Below are 14789 nucleotides of genomic sequence, written 5' to 3'. Positions count from 1 at the left end.
AGCTCCCTCTACACTGTCCCCATCAAACACTCCCAGGACAGGTACAGCACGGGGTTAGATACAGAGTAAAGCTCCCTCTACTCTGTCAACATCAACATTCCCAGGACAGGTACAGCACGGGGTTAGATACAGAGTAAAGCTCCCTCTACACTGTCCCCATCAAACACTCCCAGGACAGGTACAGCACGTGGTTAGATACAGAGTAAAGCTCCCTCTGCACTGTCCCCATCAAACACTCCCAGGACAGGTACAGCACGGGGTTAGATACAGAGTAAAGCTCCCTCTCCACTGTCCCCATCAAACACTCCCAGGACAGGTACAGCACGGGGTTAGATACAGACTAAAGCTCCCTCTTAACTGTCCCCATCAAACACTCCCAGGACAGGTACTGCACGGGGTTAGATACAGAGTAAAGCTCCCTCTCCACTGTCCCCATCAAACACTCCCAGGACAGGTACAGCACGGGGTTAGATACAGACTAAAGCTCCCTCCACACTGTCCCCGTCAAACACTCCCAGGACAGGTACAGCACGGGGTTAGATACAGAGTAAAGCTCCCTCTACACTGTCTGCATCAAACACTCCCTGGACAGGTACAGCATGGGGTTAGATACAGAGTAAAGCTTCCTCTACACTGTCCCCATCATACACACCCAGGACAGGTACAGCATGGGGTTAGATACAGAGTAAAGCTTCCTCTACACTGTCCCCATCAAACACTCACAGGACAGGTACAGCACGGGGTTAGATACAGAGTAAAGCTTCCTCTACACGGTCCCCATCAAACACTCACAGGACAGGTACAGCACAGGGTTAGATACAGAGTAAAGCTCCCTCTACACTGCCCCATCAAACACTCCCAGGACAGGTACAACACAGGGTTAGATACAGCGTAAAGCTCCCTCTACACTGTCCCCATCAAACACTCCCAGGACAGGTACAGCACGGGGTTAGATACAGAGTAAAACTCCCTCGACACTGTCCCCATCAAACACTCCCAGGACAGGTACAGCACGGGGTTAGATACAGAGTAAAGCTCCCTCTACACTGTCCCCATCAAACACTCCCAGGACAGGTACAGCACGGGGTACGATACAAAGTAAAGCTCCCTCTACACTGTCCCCATCAAACACTCCCAGGACAGGTACAGCACGGGGTTAGATACAGATTAAAGCTCCCTCTACACTGTCCCCATCAAACATTCCCAGGACAGGTACAGCACGGGGTTAGATACAGAGTAATGCTCCCTCTTCACTGTCCCCATCAACATTCCCAGGACAGGTACAGCACGGGGTTAGATACAGACTAAAGCTCCCTCTACACTGTCCCCATCAAACACTCCCAGGACAGGTACAGCACGGGGTTAGATACAGAGTAAAGCTCCCTCTACACTGTCCCCATCAAAAACTCACAGGACAGGTACAGCACGGGGTTAGATACAGAGTAAAGCTCCCTCTCCACTGTCCCCATCAAACACTCCCAGGACAGGTACAGCACGGGGTTAGATACAGAGTAAAGCTTCCTCTACACTGTCCCCATCAAACACACCCAGGACAGGTACAGCATGGGGTTAGACACAGAGTAAAGCTTCCTCTACACTGTCCCCATCAAACACTCACAGGACAGGTACAGCACAGGGTTAGATACAGAGTAAAGCTTCCTCTACGCTGTCCCCATCAAACACTCACAGGACAGGTACAGCACAGGGTTAGATACAGAGTAAAGCTCCCTCTACACTGCCCCATCAAACACTCCCAGGACAGGTACAACACAGGGTTAGATACAGCGTAAAGCTCCCTCTACACTGCCCCCATCAAACACTCCCAGGACAGGTACAGCACGGGGCTAGGTACAGAGTAAAGCTCCCTCTACACTGTCCCCATCAAACACTCCCAGGACAGTTACAGCACGTGTGTAGATACAGAGTAAACCTCCCTCTACACTGTCCCCATCAAACACTCCCAGAACAGGTACAGCACGGGGTTAGATACAGAGTAAAGCTCCCTCTACACTGTCCGCATCAAACATTCTCAGGACAGGTACAGCACGGGGTTAGATACAGAGTAAAGCTCCCTCTACACTGTCCCCATCAAACACACCCACGACAGGTACAGCATGGGGTTAGATACAGAGTAAAGCTCCCTCTACACTGTCCCCATCAACATTCCCAGGACCTGTGCAGCACGGGGTTAGATACAGAGTAAAGCTTCCTCTACACTGTCCCCATCAAACACTCACAGGACAGGTACAGCACAGGGTTAGATACAGAGTAAAGCTCCCTCTGCACTGCCCCATCAAACACACCCAGGACAGGTACAACACAGGGTTAGATACAGCGTAAAGCTCCCTCTACACTGCCCCCATCAAACACTCCCAGGACAGGTACAGCACGGGGCTAGGTACAGAGTAAAGCTCCCTCTACACTGTCCCCATCAAACACTCCCTGGACAGTTACAGCACGTGTGTAGATACAGAGTAAAGCTCCCTCTACACTGTCCCCATTAAACACTCCCAGGACAGGTACAGCACGGGGTTAGATACAGAGAAACGCTCCCTCTACACTGTCACCATCAAACACTCCCAGGACAGGTACAGCACGGGGTTAGATACAGAGTAAAGCTCCCTCTACCCTGTCACCATCAAACACTCCCAGGACAGGTACAGCACGGGGTAAGATACAGAGTAAAGCTCCCTCTACACTGTCCCCATCAAACACTCCCAGAAAAGGTACAGCACGGGGTTAGATACAGAGTAAAGCTCCCTCTACACTGTCCCCATCAAACACTCCCAGGACAGGTACAGCACGGGGTTAGATACAGAGTAAAGCTCCCTCTACACTGTCCCCATCAACATTCCCAGGACAGGTACAGCACGGGGTTAGATACAGAGTAAAGCTCCCTCTACACTGTCCCCATCAAACACTCACAGGACCGGTACAGCACGGGGTTAGATACAGAGTAAAGCTCCCTCTCCACTGTCCCCATCAAACACTCCCAGGACAGGTACAACACAGGGTTAGATACAGCGTAAAGCTCCCTCTACACTGCCCCCATCAAACACTCCCAGGACAGGTACAGCACGGGGCTAGGTACAGAGTAAAGCTCCCTCTACACTGTCCCCATCAAACACTCCCTGGACAGTTACAGCACGTGTGTAGATACAGAGTAAAGCTCCCTCTACACTGTCCCCATTAAACACTCCCAGGACAGGTACAGCACGGGGTTAGATACAGAGAAACGCTCCCTCTACACTGTCACCATCAAACACTCCCAGGACAGGTACAGCACGGGGTTAGATACAGAGTAAAGCTCCCTCTACCCTGTCACCATCAAACACTCCCAGGACAGGTACAGCACGGGGTAAGATACAGAGTAAAGCTCCCTCTACACTGTCCCCATCAAACACTCCCAGAAAAGGTACAGCACGGGGTTAGATACAGAGTAAAGCTCCCTCTACACTGTCCCCATCAAACACTCCCAGGACAGGTACAGCACGGGGTTAGATACAGAGTAAAGCTCCCTCTACACTGTCCCCATCAACACCCCCAGGACAGGTACAGCACGGGGTTAGATACAGAGTAAAGCTCCCTCTACACTGTCCCCATCAAACACTCACAGGACCGGTACAGCACGGGGTTAGATACAGAGTAAAGCTCCCTCTCCACTGTCCCCATCAAACACTCCCAGGACAGGTACAGCACTGGGTTAGATACAGACTAAAGCTCCCTCTACACTGTCCCCATCAAACACTCCCAGGACAGGTACTGCACGGGGTTAGATACAGAGTAAAGCTCCCTCTCCACTGTCCCCATCAAACACTCCCAGGACAGGTACAGCACGGGGTTAGATACAGACTAAAGCTCCCTCTACACTGTCCCCATCAAACACTCCCAGGACAGGTACAGCACGGGGTTAGATACAGAGTAAAGCTCCCTCTACACTGTCCGCATCAAACACTCCCAGGACAGGTACAGCACGGGGTTAGATACAGAGTAAAGCTCCCTCTACACTGTCCCCATCAAACACACCCAGGACAGGTACAGCATGGGGGTAGATACAGAGTAAAGCTTCCTCTACACTGTCCCCATCAAACACTCACAGGACAGGTACAGCACGGGGTTAGATACAGAGTAAAGCTTCCTCTACACTGTCCCCATCAAACACTCACAGGACAGGTACAGCACAGGGTTAGATACAGAGTAAAGCTCCCTCTACACTGCCCCATCAAACACTCCCAGGACAGGTACAACACAGGGTTAGAGACAGCGTAAAGCTCCCTCTACACTGCCCCCATCAAACACTCCCAGGACAGGTACAGCACGGGGCTAGGTACAGAGTAAAGCTCCCTCTACACTGTCCCCATCAAACACTCCCAGGACAGGTACAGCACGGGGTTAGATACAGAGTAAAGCTCTCTCTACACTGTCCCCATCAAACACTCCCAGGACAGGTGCAGCACGGGGTTAGATACAGAGTAAAGCTCCCTCTACCCTGTCACCATCAAACACTCCCAGGACAGGTACAGCACGGGGTTAGATACAGAGTAAAGCTCCCTCTACACTGTCCCCATCAAACACTCCCAGAACAGGTACAGCACGGGGTTAGATACAGAGTAAAGCTCCCTCTACACTGTCCCCATCAAACACTCGCAGGACAGGTACAGCACGGGGTTAGATACAGAGTAAAGCTCCCTCTCCACTGTACCCATCAAACACTCCCAGGACAGGTACAGCACGGGGTTAGATACAGAGTAAAACTCCCTCGACACTGTCCCCATCATACACTCCCAGGACAGGTACAGCACGGGGTTAGATACAGAGTAAAGCTCCCTCTACACTGTCCCCATCAAACACTCCCAGGACAGGTACAGCACGGGGTATGATACAGAGTAAAGCTCCCTCTACACTGTCCCCATCAAACACTCCCAGGACAGGTACAGCACGGGGTTAGATACAGAGTAAAGCTCCCTCTATACTGTCCCCATCAAACATTCCCAGGAGAGGTACAGCACGGGGTTAGATACAGAGTAAAGCTCCCTCTACACTGTCCCCATCAGCATTCCCAGGACAGGTACAGCACGGGGTTAGATACAGAATAAAGCTCCCTCTACACTGTCCCCATCAAACACTCCCAGGACAGGTACAGCACGGGGTTAGATACAGAGTAAAGCTCCCTCTACTCTGTCAACATCAACATTCCCAGGACAGGTACAGCACGGGGTTAGATACAGAGTAAAGCTCCCTCTACACTGTCCCCATCAAACACTCCCAGGACAGGTACTGCACGGGGTTAGATACAGAGTAAAGCTCCCTCTCCACTGTCCCCATCAAACACTCCCAGGACAGGTACAGCACGGGGTTAGATGCAGAGTAAAGCTACCTCTACACTGTCCGCATCAAACACTCCCAGGACAGGTACAGCACGGGGTTAGATACAGAGTAAAGCTCCCTCTACTCTGTCAACATCAACATTCCCAGGACAGGTACAGCACGGGGTTAGATACAGAGTAAAGCTCCCTCTACACTGTCCCCATCAAACACTCCCAGGACAGGTACAGCACGGGGTTAGATACAGAGTAAAGCTCCCTCTGCACTGTCCCCATCAAACACTCCCAGGACAGGTACAGCACGGGGTTAGATACAGAGTAAAGCTCCCTCTCCACTGTCCCCATCAAACACTCCCAGGACAGGTACAGCACGGGGTTAGATACAGACTAAAGCTCCCTCTTCACTGTCCCCATCAAACACTCCCAGGACAGGTACTGCACGGGGTTAGATACAGAGTAAAGCTCCCTCTCCACTGTCCCCATCAAACACTCCCAGGACAGGTACAGCACGGGGTTAGATACAGACTAAAGCTCCCTCCACACTGTCCCCATCAAACACTCCCAGGACAGGTACAGCACGGGGTTAGATGCAGAGTAAAGCTCCCTCTACACTGTCCGCATCAAACACTCCCAGGACAGGTACAGCACGGGGTTAGATACAGAGTAAAGCTCCCTCTACACTGTCCGCATCAAACACTCCCAGGACAGGTACAGCATGGGGTTAGATACAGAGTAAAGCTTCCTCTACACTGTCCCCATCATACACACCCAGGACAGGTACAGCATGGGGTTAGATACAGAGTAAAGCTTCCTCTACACTGTCCCCATCAAACACTCACAGGACAGGTACAGCACGGGGTTAGATACAGAGTAAAGCTTCCTCTACACTGTCCCCATCAAACACTCACAGGACAGGTACAGCACAGGGTTAGATACAGAGTAAAGCTCCCTCTACACTGCCCCATCAAACACTCCCAGGACAGGTACAACACAGGGTTAGATACAGCGTAAAGCTCCCTCTACACTGTCCCCATCAAACACTCCCAGGACAGGTACAGCACGGGGTTAGATACAGAGTAAAACTCCCTCGACACTGTCCCCATCAAACACTCCCAGGACAGGTACAGCACGGGGTTAGATACAGAGTAAAGCTCCCTCTACACTGTCCCCATCAAACACTCCCAGGACAGGTACAGCACGGGGTACGATACAAAGTAAAGCTCCCTCTACACTGTCCCCATCAAATACTCCCAGGACAGGTACAGCACGGGGTTAGATACAGATTAAAGCTCCCTCTACACTGTCCCCATCAAACATTCCCAGGACAGGTACAGCACGGGGTTAGATACAGAGTAATGCTCCCTCTACACTGTCCCCATTAACATTCCCAGGACAAGTACAGCACGGGGTTAGATACAGAGTAAAGCTCCCTCTACACTGTCCCCATCAAACACTCCCAGGACAGGTACAGCACGGGGTTAGATACAGAGTAAAGCTCCCTCTACACTGTCCCCATCAACATTCCCAGGACAGGTACAGCACGGGGTTAGATACAGACTAAAGCTCCCTCTACACTGTCCCCATCAAACACTCCCAGGACAGGTACAGCACGGGGTTAGATACAGAGTAAAGCTCCCTCTCCACTGTCCCCATCAAACACTCACAGGACAGGTACAGCACGGGGTTAGATACAGAGTAAAGCTCCCTCTCCACTGTCCCCATCAAACACTCCCAGGACAGGTACAGCACGGGGTTAGATACAGACTAAAGCTCCCTCTACACTGTCCCCATCAAACACACCCAGGACAGGTACAGCACGGGGTTAGATACAGAGTAAAGCTTCCTCTACACTGTCCCCATCAAACACACCCAGGACAGGTACAGCATGGGGTTAGATACAGAGTAAAGCTTCCTCTACACTGTCCCCATCAAACACTCACAGGACAGGTACAGCACAGGGTTAGATACAGAGTAAAGCTTCCTCTACGCTGTCCCCATCAAACACTCACAGGACAGGTACAGCACAGGGTTAGATACAGAGTAAAGCTCCCTCTACACTGCCCCATCAAACACTCCCAGGACAGGTACAACACAGGGTTAGATACAGCGTAAAGCTCCCTCTACACTGCCCCCATCAAACACTCCCAGGACAGGTACAGCACGGGGCTAGGTACAGAGTAAAGCTCCCTCTACACTGTCCCCATCAAACACTCCCAGGACAGTTACAGCACGTGTGTAGATACAGAGTAAAGCTCCCTCTACACTGTCCCCATCAAACACTCCCAGAACAGGTACAGCATGGGGTTAGATACAGAGTAAAGCTTCCTCTACACTGTCCCCATCAAACACTCACAGGACAGGTGCAGCACGGGGTTAGATACAGAGTAAAGCTCCCTCTACACTGTCCCCATCAAACACTCCCAGGACAGGTACAGCACGGGGTTAGATACAGAGTAACGCTCCCTCTACACTGTCACCATCAAACACTCCCAGGACAGGTACAGCACGGGGTTAGATACAGAGTAAAGCTCCCTCTACCCTGTCACCGTCAAACACTCCCAGGACAGGTACAGCACGGGGTTAGATACAGAGTAAAGCTCCCTCTACACTGTCCCCATCAAACACTCCCAGAAAAGGTACAGCACGGGGTTAGATACAGAGTAAAGCTCCCTCTACACTGTCCGCATCAAACACTCTCAGGACAGGTACAACACGGGGTTAGATACAGAGTAAAGCTCCCTCTACACTGTCCCCATCAAACACACCCACGACAGGTACAGCATGGGGTTAGATACAGAGTAAAGCTTCCTCTACACTGTCCCCATCAAACACACCCAGGACAGGTACAGCATGGGGTTAGATACAGAGTAAAGCTTCCCCTACACTGTCCCCATCAAACACTCACAGGACAGGTACAGCACAGGGTTAGATACAGAGTAAAGCTCCCTCTGCACTGCCCCATCAAACACACCCAGGACAGGTACAACACAGGGTTAGATACAGCGTAAAGCTCCCTCTACACTGCCCCCATCAAACACTCCCAGGACAGGTACAGCACGGGGCTAGGTACAGAGTATAGCTCCCTCTACACTGTCCCCATTAAACACTCCCAGGACAGGTACAGCACGGGGTTAGATACAGAGTAACGCTCCCTCTACACTGTCACCATCAAACACTCCCAGGACAGGTACAGCACGGGGTTAGATACAGAGTAAAGCTCCCTCTACCCTGTCACCATCAAAAACTCCCAGGACAGGTACAGCACGGGGTATGATACAGAGTAACGCTCCCTCTACACTGTCACCATCAAACACTCCCAGGACAGGTACAGCACGGGGTTAGATACAGAGTAAAGCTCCCTCTACACTGTCCCCATCAAACACTCCCAGAAAAGGTACAGCACGGGGTTAGATACAGAGTAAAGCTCCCTCTACACTGTCCCCATCAAACACTCCCAGGACCGGTACAGCACAGGGTTCGATACAGAGTAACGCTCACTCTACACTGTCCCCATCAAACACTCCCAGGACAGGTACAGCACAGGGTGAGAGACAGAGTAAAGCTCCCTCTACACTGTCCCCATCAAACATTCCCAGGACAGGTACAGCACGGGGTTAGATACAGAGTAAAGCTCCCTCTACACTGTCCCCATCAACATTCCCAGGACAGGTACAGCACGGGGTTAGATACAGAGTAAAGCTCCCTCTACACTGTCCCCATCAAACACTCCCAGGACAGGTACAGCACGGGGTTAGATACAGAGTAAAGCTCCCTCTACACTGTCCCCATCAAACACACCCAGGACAGGTACAGCATGGGGGTAGATACAGAGTAAAGCTTCCTCTACACTGTCCCCATCAAACACTCACAGGACAGGTACAGCACGGGGTTAGATACAGAGTAAAGCTTCCTCTACACTGTCCCCATCAAACACTCACAGGACAGGTACAGCACAGGGTTAGATACAGAGTAAAGCTCCCTCTACACTGCCCCATCAAACACTCCCAGGACAGGTACAACACAGGGTTAGATACAGCGTAAAGCTCCCTCTACACTGCCCCCATCAAACACTCCCAGGACAGGTACAGCACGGGGCTAGGTACAGAGTAAAGCTCCCTCTACACTGTCCCCATCAAACACTCCCAGGACAGGTACAGCACGGGGTTAGATACAGAGTAAAGCTCTCTCTACACTGTCCCCATCAAACACTCCCAGGACAGGTACAGCACGGGGTTAGATACAGAGTAAAGCTCCCTCTACCCTGTCACCATCAAACACTCCCTGGACAGGTACAGCACGGGGTTAGATACAGAGTAAAGCTCCCTCTACACTGTCCCCATCAAACACTCCCAGAACAGGTACAGCACGGGGTTAGATACAGAGTAAAGCTCCCTCTACACTGTCCCCATCAAACACTCCCAGGACAGGTACAGCACGGGGTTAGATACAGAGTAAAGCTCCCTCTCCACTGTACCAATCAAACACTCCCAGGACAGGTACAGCACGGGGTTAGATACAGAGTAAAACTCCCTTGACACTGTCCCCATCAAACACTCCCAGGACAGGTACAGCACGGGGTTAGATACAGAGTAAAGCTCCCTCTACACTGTCCCCATCAAACACTCCCAGGACAGGTACAGCACGGGGTATGATACAGAGTAAAGCTCCCTCTACACTGTCCCCATCAAACACTCCCAGGACAGGTACAGCACGGGGTTAGATACAGAGTAAAGCTCCCTCTACACTGTCCCCATCAAACATTCCCAGGAGAGGTACAGCACGGGGTTAGATACAGAGTAAAGCTCCCTCTACACTTGCCCCATCAACATTCCCAGGACAGGTACAGCACGGGGTTAGATATAGAGTAAAGCTCCCTCTACACTGTCCCCATCAAACACTCCCAGGACAGGTACATCACGGGGTTAGATACAGAGTAAAGCTCCCTCTACTCTGTCAACATCAACATTCCCAGGACAGGTACAGCACGGGGTTAGATACAGAGTAAAGCTCCCTCCACACTGTCCCCATCAAACACTCCCAGGACAGGTACAGCACGGGGTTAGATACAGAGTAAAGCTCCCTCTGCACTGTCCCCATCAAACACTCCCAGGACAGGTACAGCACGGGGTTAGATACAGAGTAAAGCTCCCTCTCCACTGTCCCCATCAAACACTCCCAGGACAGGTACAGCACGGGGTTAGATACAGAGTAAAGCTCCCTCTACACTGTCCCCATCAAACACTCCCAGGACAGGTACTGCACGGGGTTAGATACAGAGTAAAGCTCCCTCTCCACTGTCCCCATCAAACACTCCCAGGACAGGTACAGCACGGGGTTAGATACAGACTAAAGCTCCCTCCACACTGTCCCCATCAAACACTCCCAGGACAGGTACAGCACGGGGTTAGATGCAGAGTAAAGCTCCCTCTACACTGTCCGCATCAAACACTCCCAGGACAGGTACAGCACGGGGTTAGATACAGAGTAAAGCTCCCTCTACACTGTCCGCATCAAACACTCCCAGGACAGGTACAGCATGGGGTTAGATACAGAGTAAAGCTTCCTCTACACTGTCCCCATCATACACACCCAGGACAGGTACAGCATGGGGTTAGATACAGAGTAAAGCTTCCTCTACACTGTCCCCATCAAACACTCACAGGACAGGTACAGCACGGGGTTAGATACAGAGTAAAGCTTCCTCTACACTGTCCCCATCAAACACTCACAGGACAGGTACAGCACAGGGTTAGATACAGAGTAAAGCTCCCTCTACACTGCCCCATCAAACACTCCCAGGACAGGTACAACACAGGGTTAGATACAGCGTAAAGCTCCCTCTACACTGTCCCCATCAAACACTCCCAGGACAGGTACAGCACGGGGTTAGATTCAGAGTAAAACTCCCTCGACACTGTCCCCATCAAACACTCCCAGGACAGGTACAGCACGGGGTTAGATACCGAGTAAAGCTCCCTCTACACTGTCCCCATCAAACACTCCCAGGACAGGTACAGCACGGGGTACGATACAGAGTAAAGCTCCCTCTACACTGTCCCCATCAAACACTCCCAGGACAGGTACAGCACGGGGTTAGATACAGATTAAAGCTCCCTCTACACTGTCCCCATCAAACATTCCCAGGACAGGTACAGCACGGGTTTAGATACAGAGTAATGCTCCCTCTACACTGTCCCCATTAACATTCCCAGGACAGGTACAGCACGGGGTTAGATACAGAGTAAAGCTCCCTCTACACTGTCACCATCAAACACTCCCAGGACAGGTACAGCACGGGGTTAGATACAGAGTAAAGCTCCCTCTACACTGTCCCCATCAACATTCCCAGGACAGGTACAGCACGGGGTTGGATACAGACTAAAGCTCCCTCTACACTGTCCCCATCAAACACTCCCAGGACAGGTACAGCACGGGGTTAGATACAGAGTAAAGCTCCCTCTCCACTGTCCCCATCAAACACTCCCAGGACAGGTACAGCACGGGGTTAGATACAGACTAAAGCTCCCTCTACACTGTCCCCATCAAACACACCCAGGACAGGTACAGCACGGGGTTAGATACAGAGTAAAGCTTCCTCTACACTGTCCCCATCAAACACACCCAGGACAGGTACAGCATGGGGTTAGATACAGAGTAAAGCTTCCTCTACACTGTCCCCATCAAACACTCACAGGACAGGTACAGCACAGGGTTAGATACAGAGTAAAGCTTCCTCTACGCTGTCCCCATCAAACACTCACAGGACAGGTACAGCACAGGGTTAGATACAGAGTAAAGCTCCCTCTACACTGCCCCATCAAACACTCCCAGGACAGGTACAACACAGGGTTAGATACAGCGTAAAGCTCCCTCTACACTGCCCCCATCAAACACTCCCAGGACAGGTACAGCACGGGGCTAGGTACAGAGTAAAGCTCCCTCTACACTGTCCCCATCAAACACTCCCAGGACAGTTACAGCACGTGTGTAGATACAGAGTAAAGCTCCCTCTACACTGTCCCCATCAAACACTCCCAGAACAGGTACAGCACGGGGTTAGATACAGAGTATAGCTCCCTCTACACTGTCCCCATCAAACACTCCCAGGACAGGTACAGCACGGGGTTAGATACAGAGTAAAGCTCCCTCTACCCTGTCACCATCAAACACTCCCATGACAGGTACAGCACGGGGTTAGATACAGAGTAAAGCTCCCTCTACACTGTCCCCATCAACACTCCCAGAACAGGTACAGCACGGGGTTAGATACAGATTAAAGCTCCCTCTACACTGTCCCCATCAAACACTCCCAGGACAGGTACAGCACGGGGTTAGATACAGAGTAAAGCTCCCTCTCCACTGTACCCATCAAACACTCCCAGGACAGGTACAGCACGGGGTTAGATACAGAGTAAAAGTCCCTCTACACTGTCCCCATCAAACATTCCCAGGACAGGTACAGCACGGGGTTAGATACAGAGTAAAGCTCCCTCTACACTGTCCCCATCAAACACTCCCAGGACAGGTACAGCACGGGGTTAGGGTTTTGTGAAGAATTGACTCGTGTTCCTCTGGGAGACGGTATTGAGCGTCTGTAAAAATTCTTTCTGCAATGACACGGTCTGGTAACTTTTTTCTCTGTTTCCTCTTTAGGGTCAAACAGAAGAATTTGGAGAAAGATTTGGCCGTTGTTTCGACTGTTCCCATCGCAGTGGACACGTGAGTGAGGCTTGTTTCATCTATATGGGTTGGGTGGGAGGGTTTAATCATTGCCACGTCACTCTGTGCATGAGGGTTTGGCATGAGTGAGTGTGCATGTGTGCGTGCTTGTGTGTGCGTCCGAGTGCGTGCGTGCATGTGTGTGCGTGCATGTGTGTGCGTGCATGTGTGTGTGTGCATGTGCGTGCGTGCATGTGTGCGTGCACGTGCATGCATGTGTGTGCATGTGCGTGCATGCATGTGTGCGTGCATGTGCGTGCGTGCATGTGCGTGCGTGCATGTGCGTGCATGTGCGTGCGTGCATGTGTGTGCGTGCATGTGCGTGCGTGCATGTGCGTGCGTGCATGTGTGTGCGTGCATGTGCGTGCGTGCATGTGTGTTGTTACAGACGCGTCATCAGCTGTCAACAGTGGCTAAGAGACTGGACTAGATGCCATAAATTGTTTCAGTTTTACGATGGCGCAGGTAGATCAATTTGTTCCAGGAGTGATGATGTAAGAAATAGAATTGGTTATTTTATAAACAAGCTTTATTAAAATAAAAGTAAAGAAAACAATATTTAAACTTTTACTTCATCTCTAACACTAACAGTTTACTTGCAGTTTCTTAACCTTGACACACTAGTTCCCATTAACCATCACTTTTAATAACCATCCTGCTCATGCTGCATACACAGAGAGGCCAAGGCAATGATTACATTTAAGAAGCAACTTTTCTTCTGTTCGGGACATTTGTTCAGAACCCTTTTCCAAAGCCTCGCTCGGTGGCAATTTTCATGACCTTTCTAGTCGATTTCCACAACCTTCTTTCTGTAACTGTTCAGAACAGCATTTCATCTCTCTCTAAGCTCCATGCAACCCCTCAAACAAAGGTTATCTTGGGTTTCCAAACCTATTATCATTATCTTGGCTGATTGCCCTCTCCCGTTTCCACAAACGAACAGAGCTATGCCATTTATATGCAACTAACCTTCCATTGATGGACAAATAGGTCATCAGATTCTGCGATGTGCTCATGGCTGGTTAAACAAGGTTGTCCCAAATGACAACTGATCTTGAGTGAATCATCCTGGCTGAACCGGGACATTCTGTGTATTCCCACGAGCGGGGTTAAGTCTGAATGGGACAAGGTAACTCAGGCTATGGGCGTTTCCCTCAGACTCTGCTGCTGGCATTTTGTTCTCAGTCTGTTTAACCCCTAAATTGTCTGCTACATCTTGGACCCCATTTCTGGCCCCAAATTCCTAATATCTCCCAATCATGACGGTGTGCATGCATGTGCATGTATAAATGTGTCTGTGCATGTGTAGATGCATATGGGAATGTGCCTCTATGTATGTATGTGTGTGTAACGCTGTACATCTCTCTCTTAATAAAATATAATACAGAGGGCCATTTGGCCCATTGAACCTGTGCTAGCTCTTTAAATGAGCTTTCCAATTAATCTCACCCCTGTTAGATTCATAGATTTGGGACTGGCTCGTGACTGATTAAGGACCACACAGATAATGACAAATACATTTATTAAGCAACGCAAGTTAAACAATGCTTAACATATACAGTGGTATCTCGCTGTATTGCCTGTGACTCTACTTATCTACCAGATAGCCGTGACATGGTCTCTTCACGCGTTCTGTTGTGTGATGGTCTTTGATATTTTTATCGGTGGGCATCAATGCCTGCAAGCGCCCGCCTTTTTATTCCCTTTTCTGGTGGTCTACCCTGTTGAGGAATATTCTATAAAAAC

The 14789-nt window shown here is 50.6% G+C and overlaps 1 protein-coding gene across 3 annotated transcripts in view; it reads left to right on the top strand.

The window, feature by feature from the left end:
- Positions 1–14789, top strand: part of LOC140392130 (autophagy-related protein 16-like) — a 210785-nt gene that overhangs the window by 79982 nt on the left and 116014 nt on the right. For all 3 annotated transcript variants that reach the window (XM_072477454.1, XM_072477453.1, XM_072477455.1), the window contains exon 6: positions 12978–13043. In XM_072477454.1, the coding sequence (XP_072333555.1) occupies positions 12978–13043 (66 nt within the window). The remainder of the gene's footprint in view (positions 1–12977; positions 13044–14789) is intronic.

Source organism: Scyliorhinus torazame, chromosome 15, assembly GCF_047496885.1.
Source record: "Scyliorhinus torazame isolate Kashiwa2021f chromosome 15, sScyTor2.1, whole genome shotgun sequence".
Lineage (NCBI taxonomy): Eukaryota > Metazoa > Chordata > Chondrichthyes > Carcharhiniformes > Scyliorhinidae > Scyliorhinus > Scyliorhinus torazame.
The sequence above is the reverse complement of the archived record's forward strand: the minus strand, read 5'-3'. Positions and strand labels throughout refer to the sequence as shown.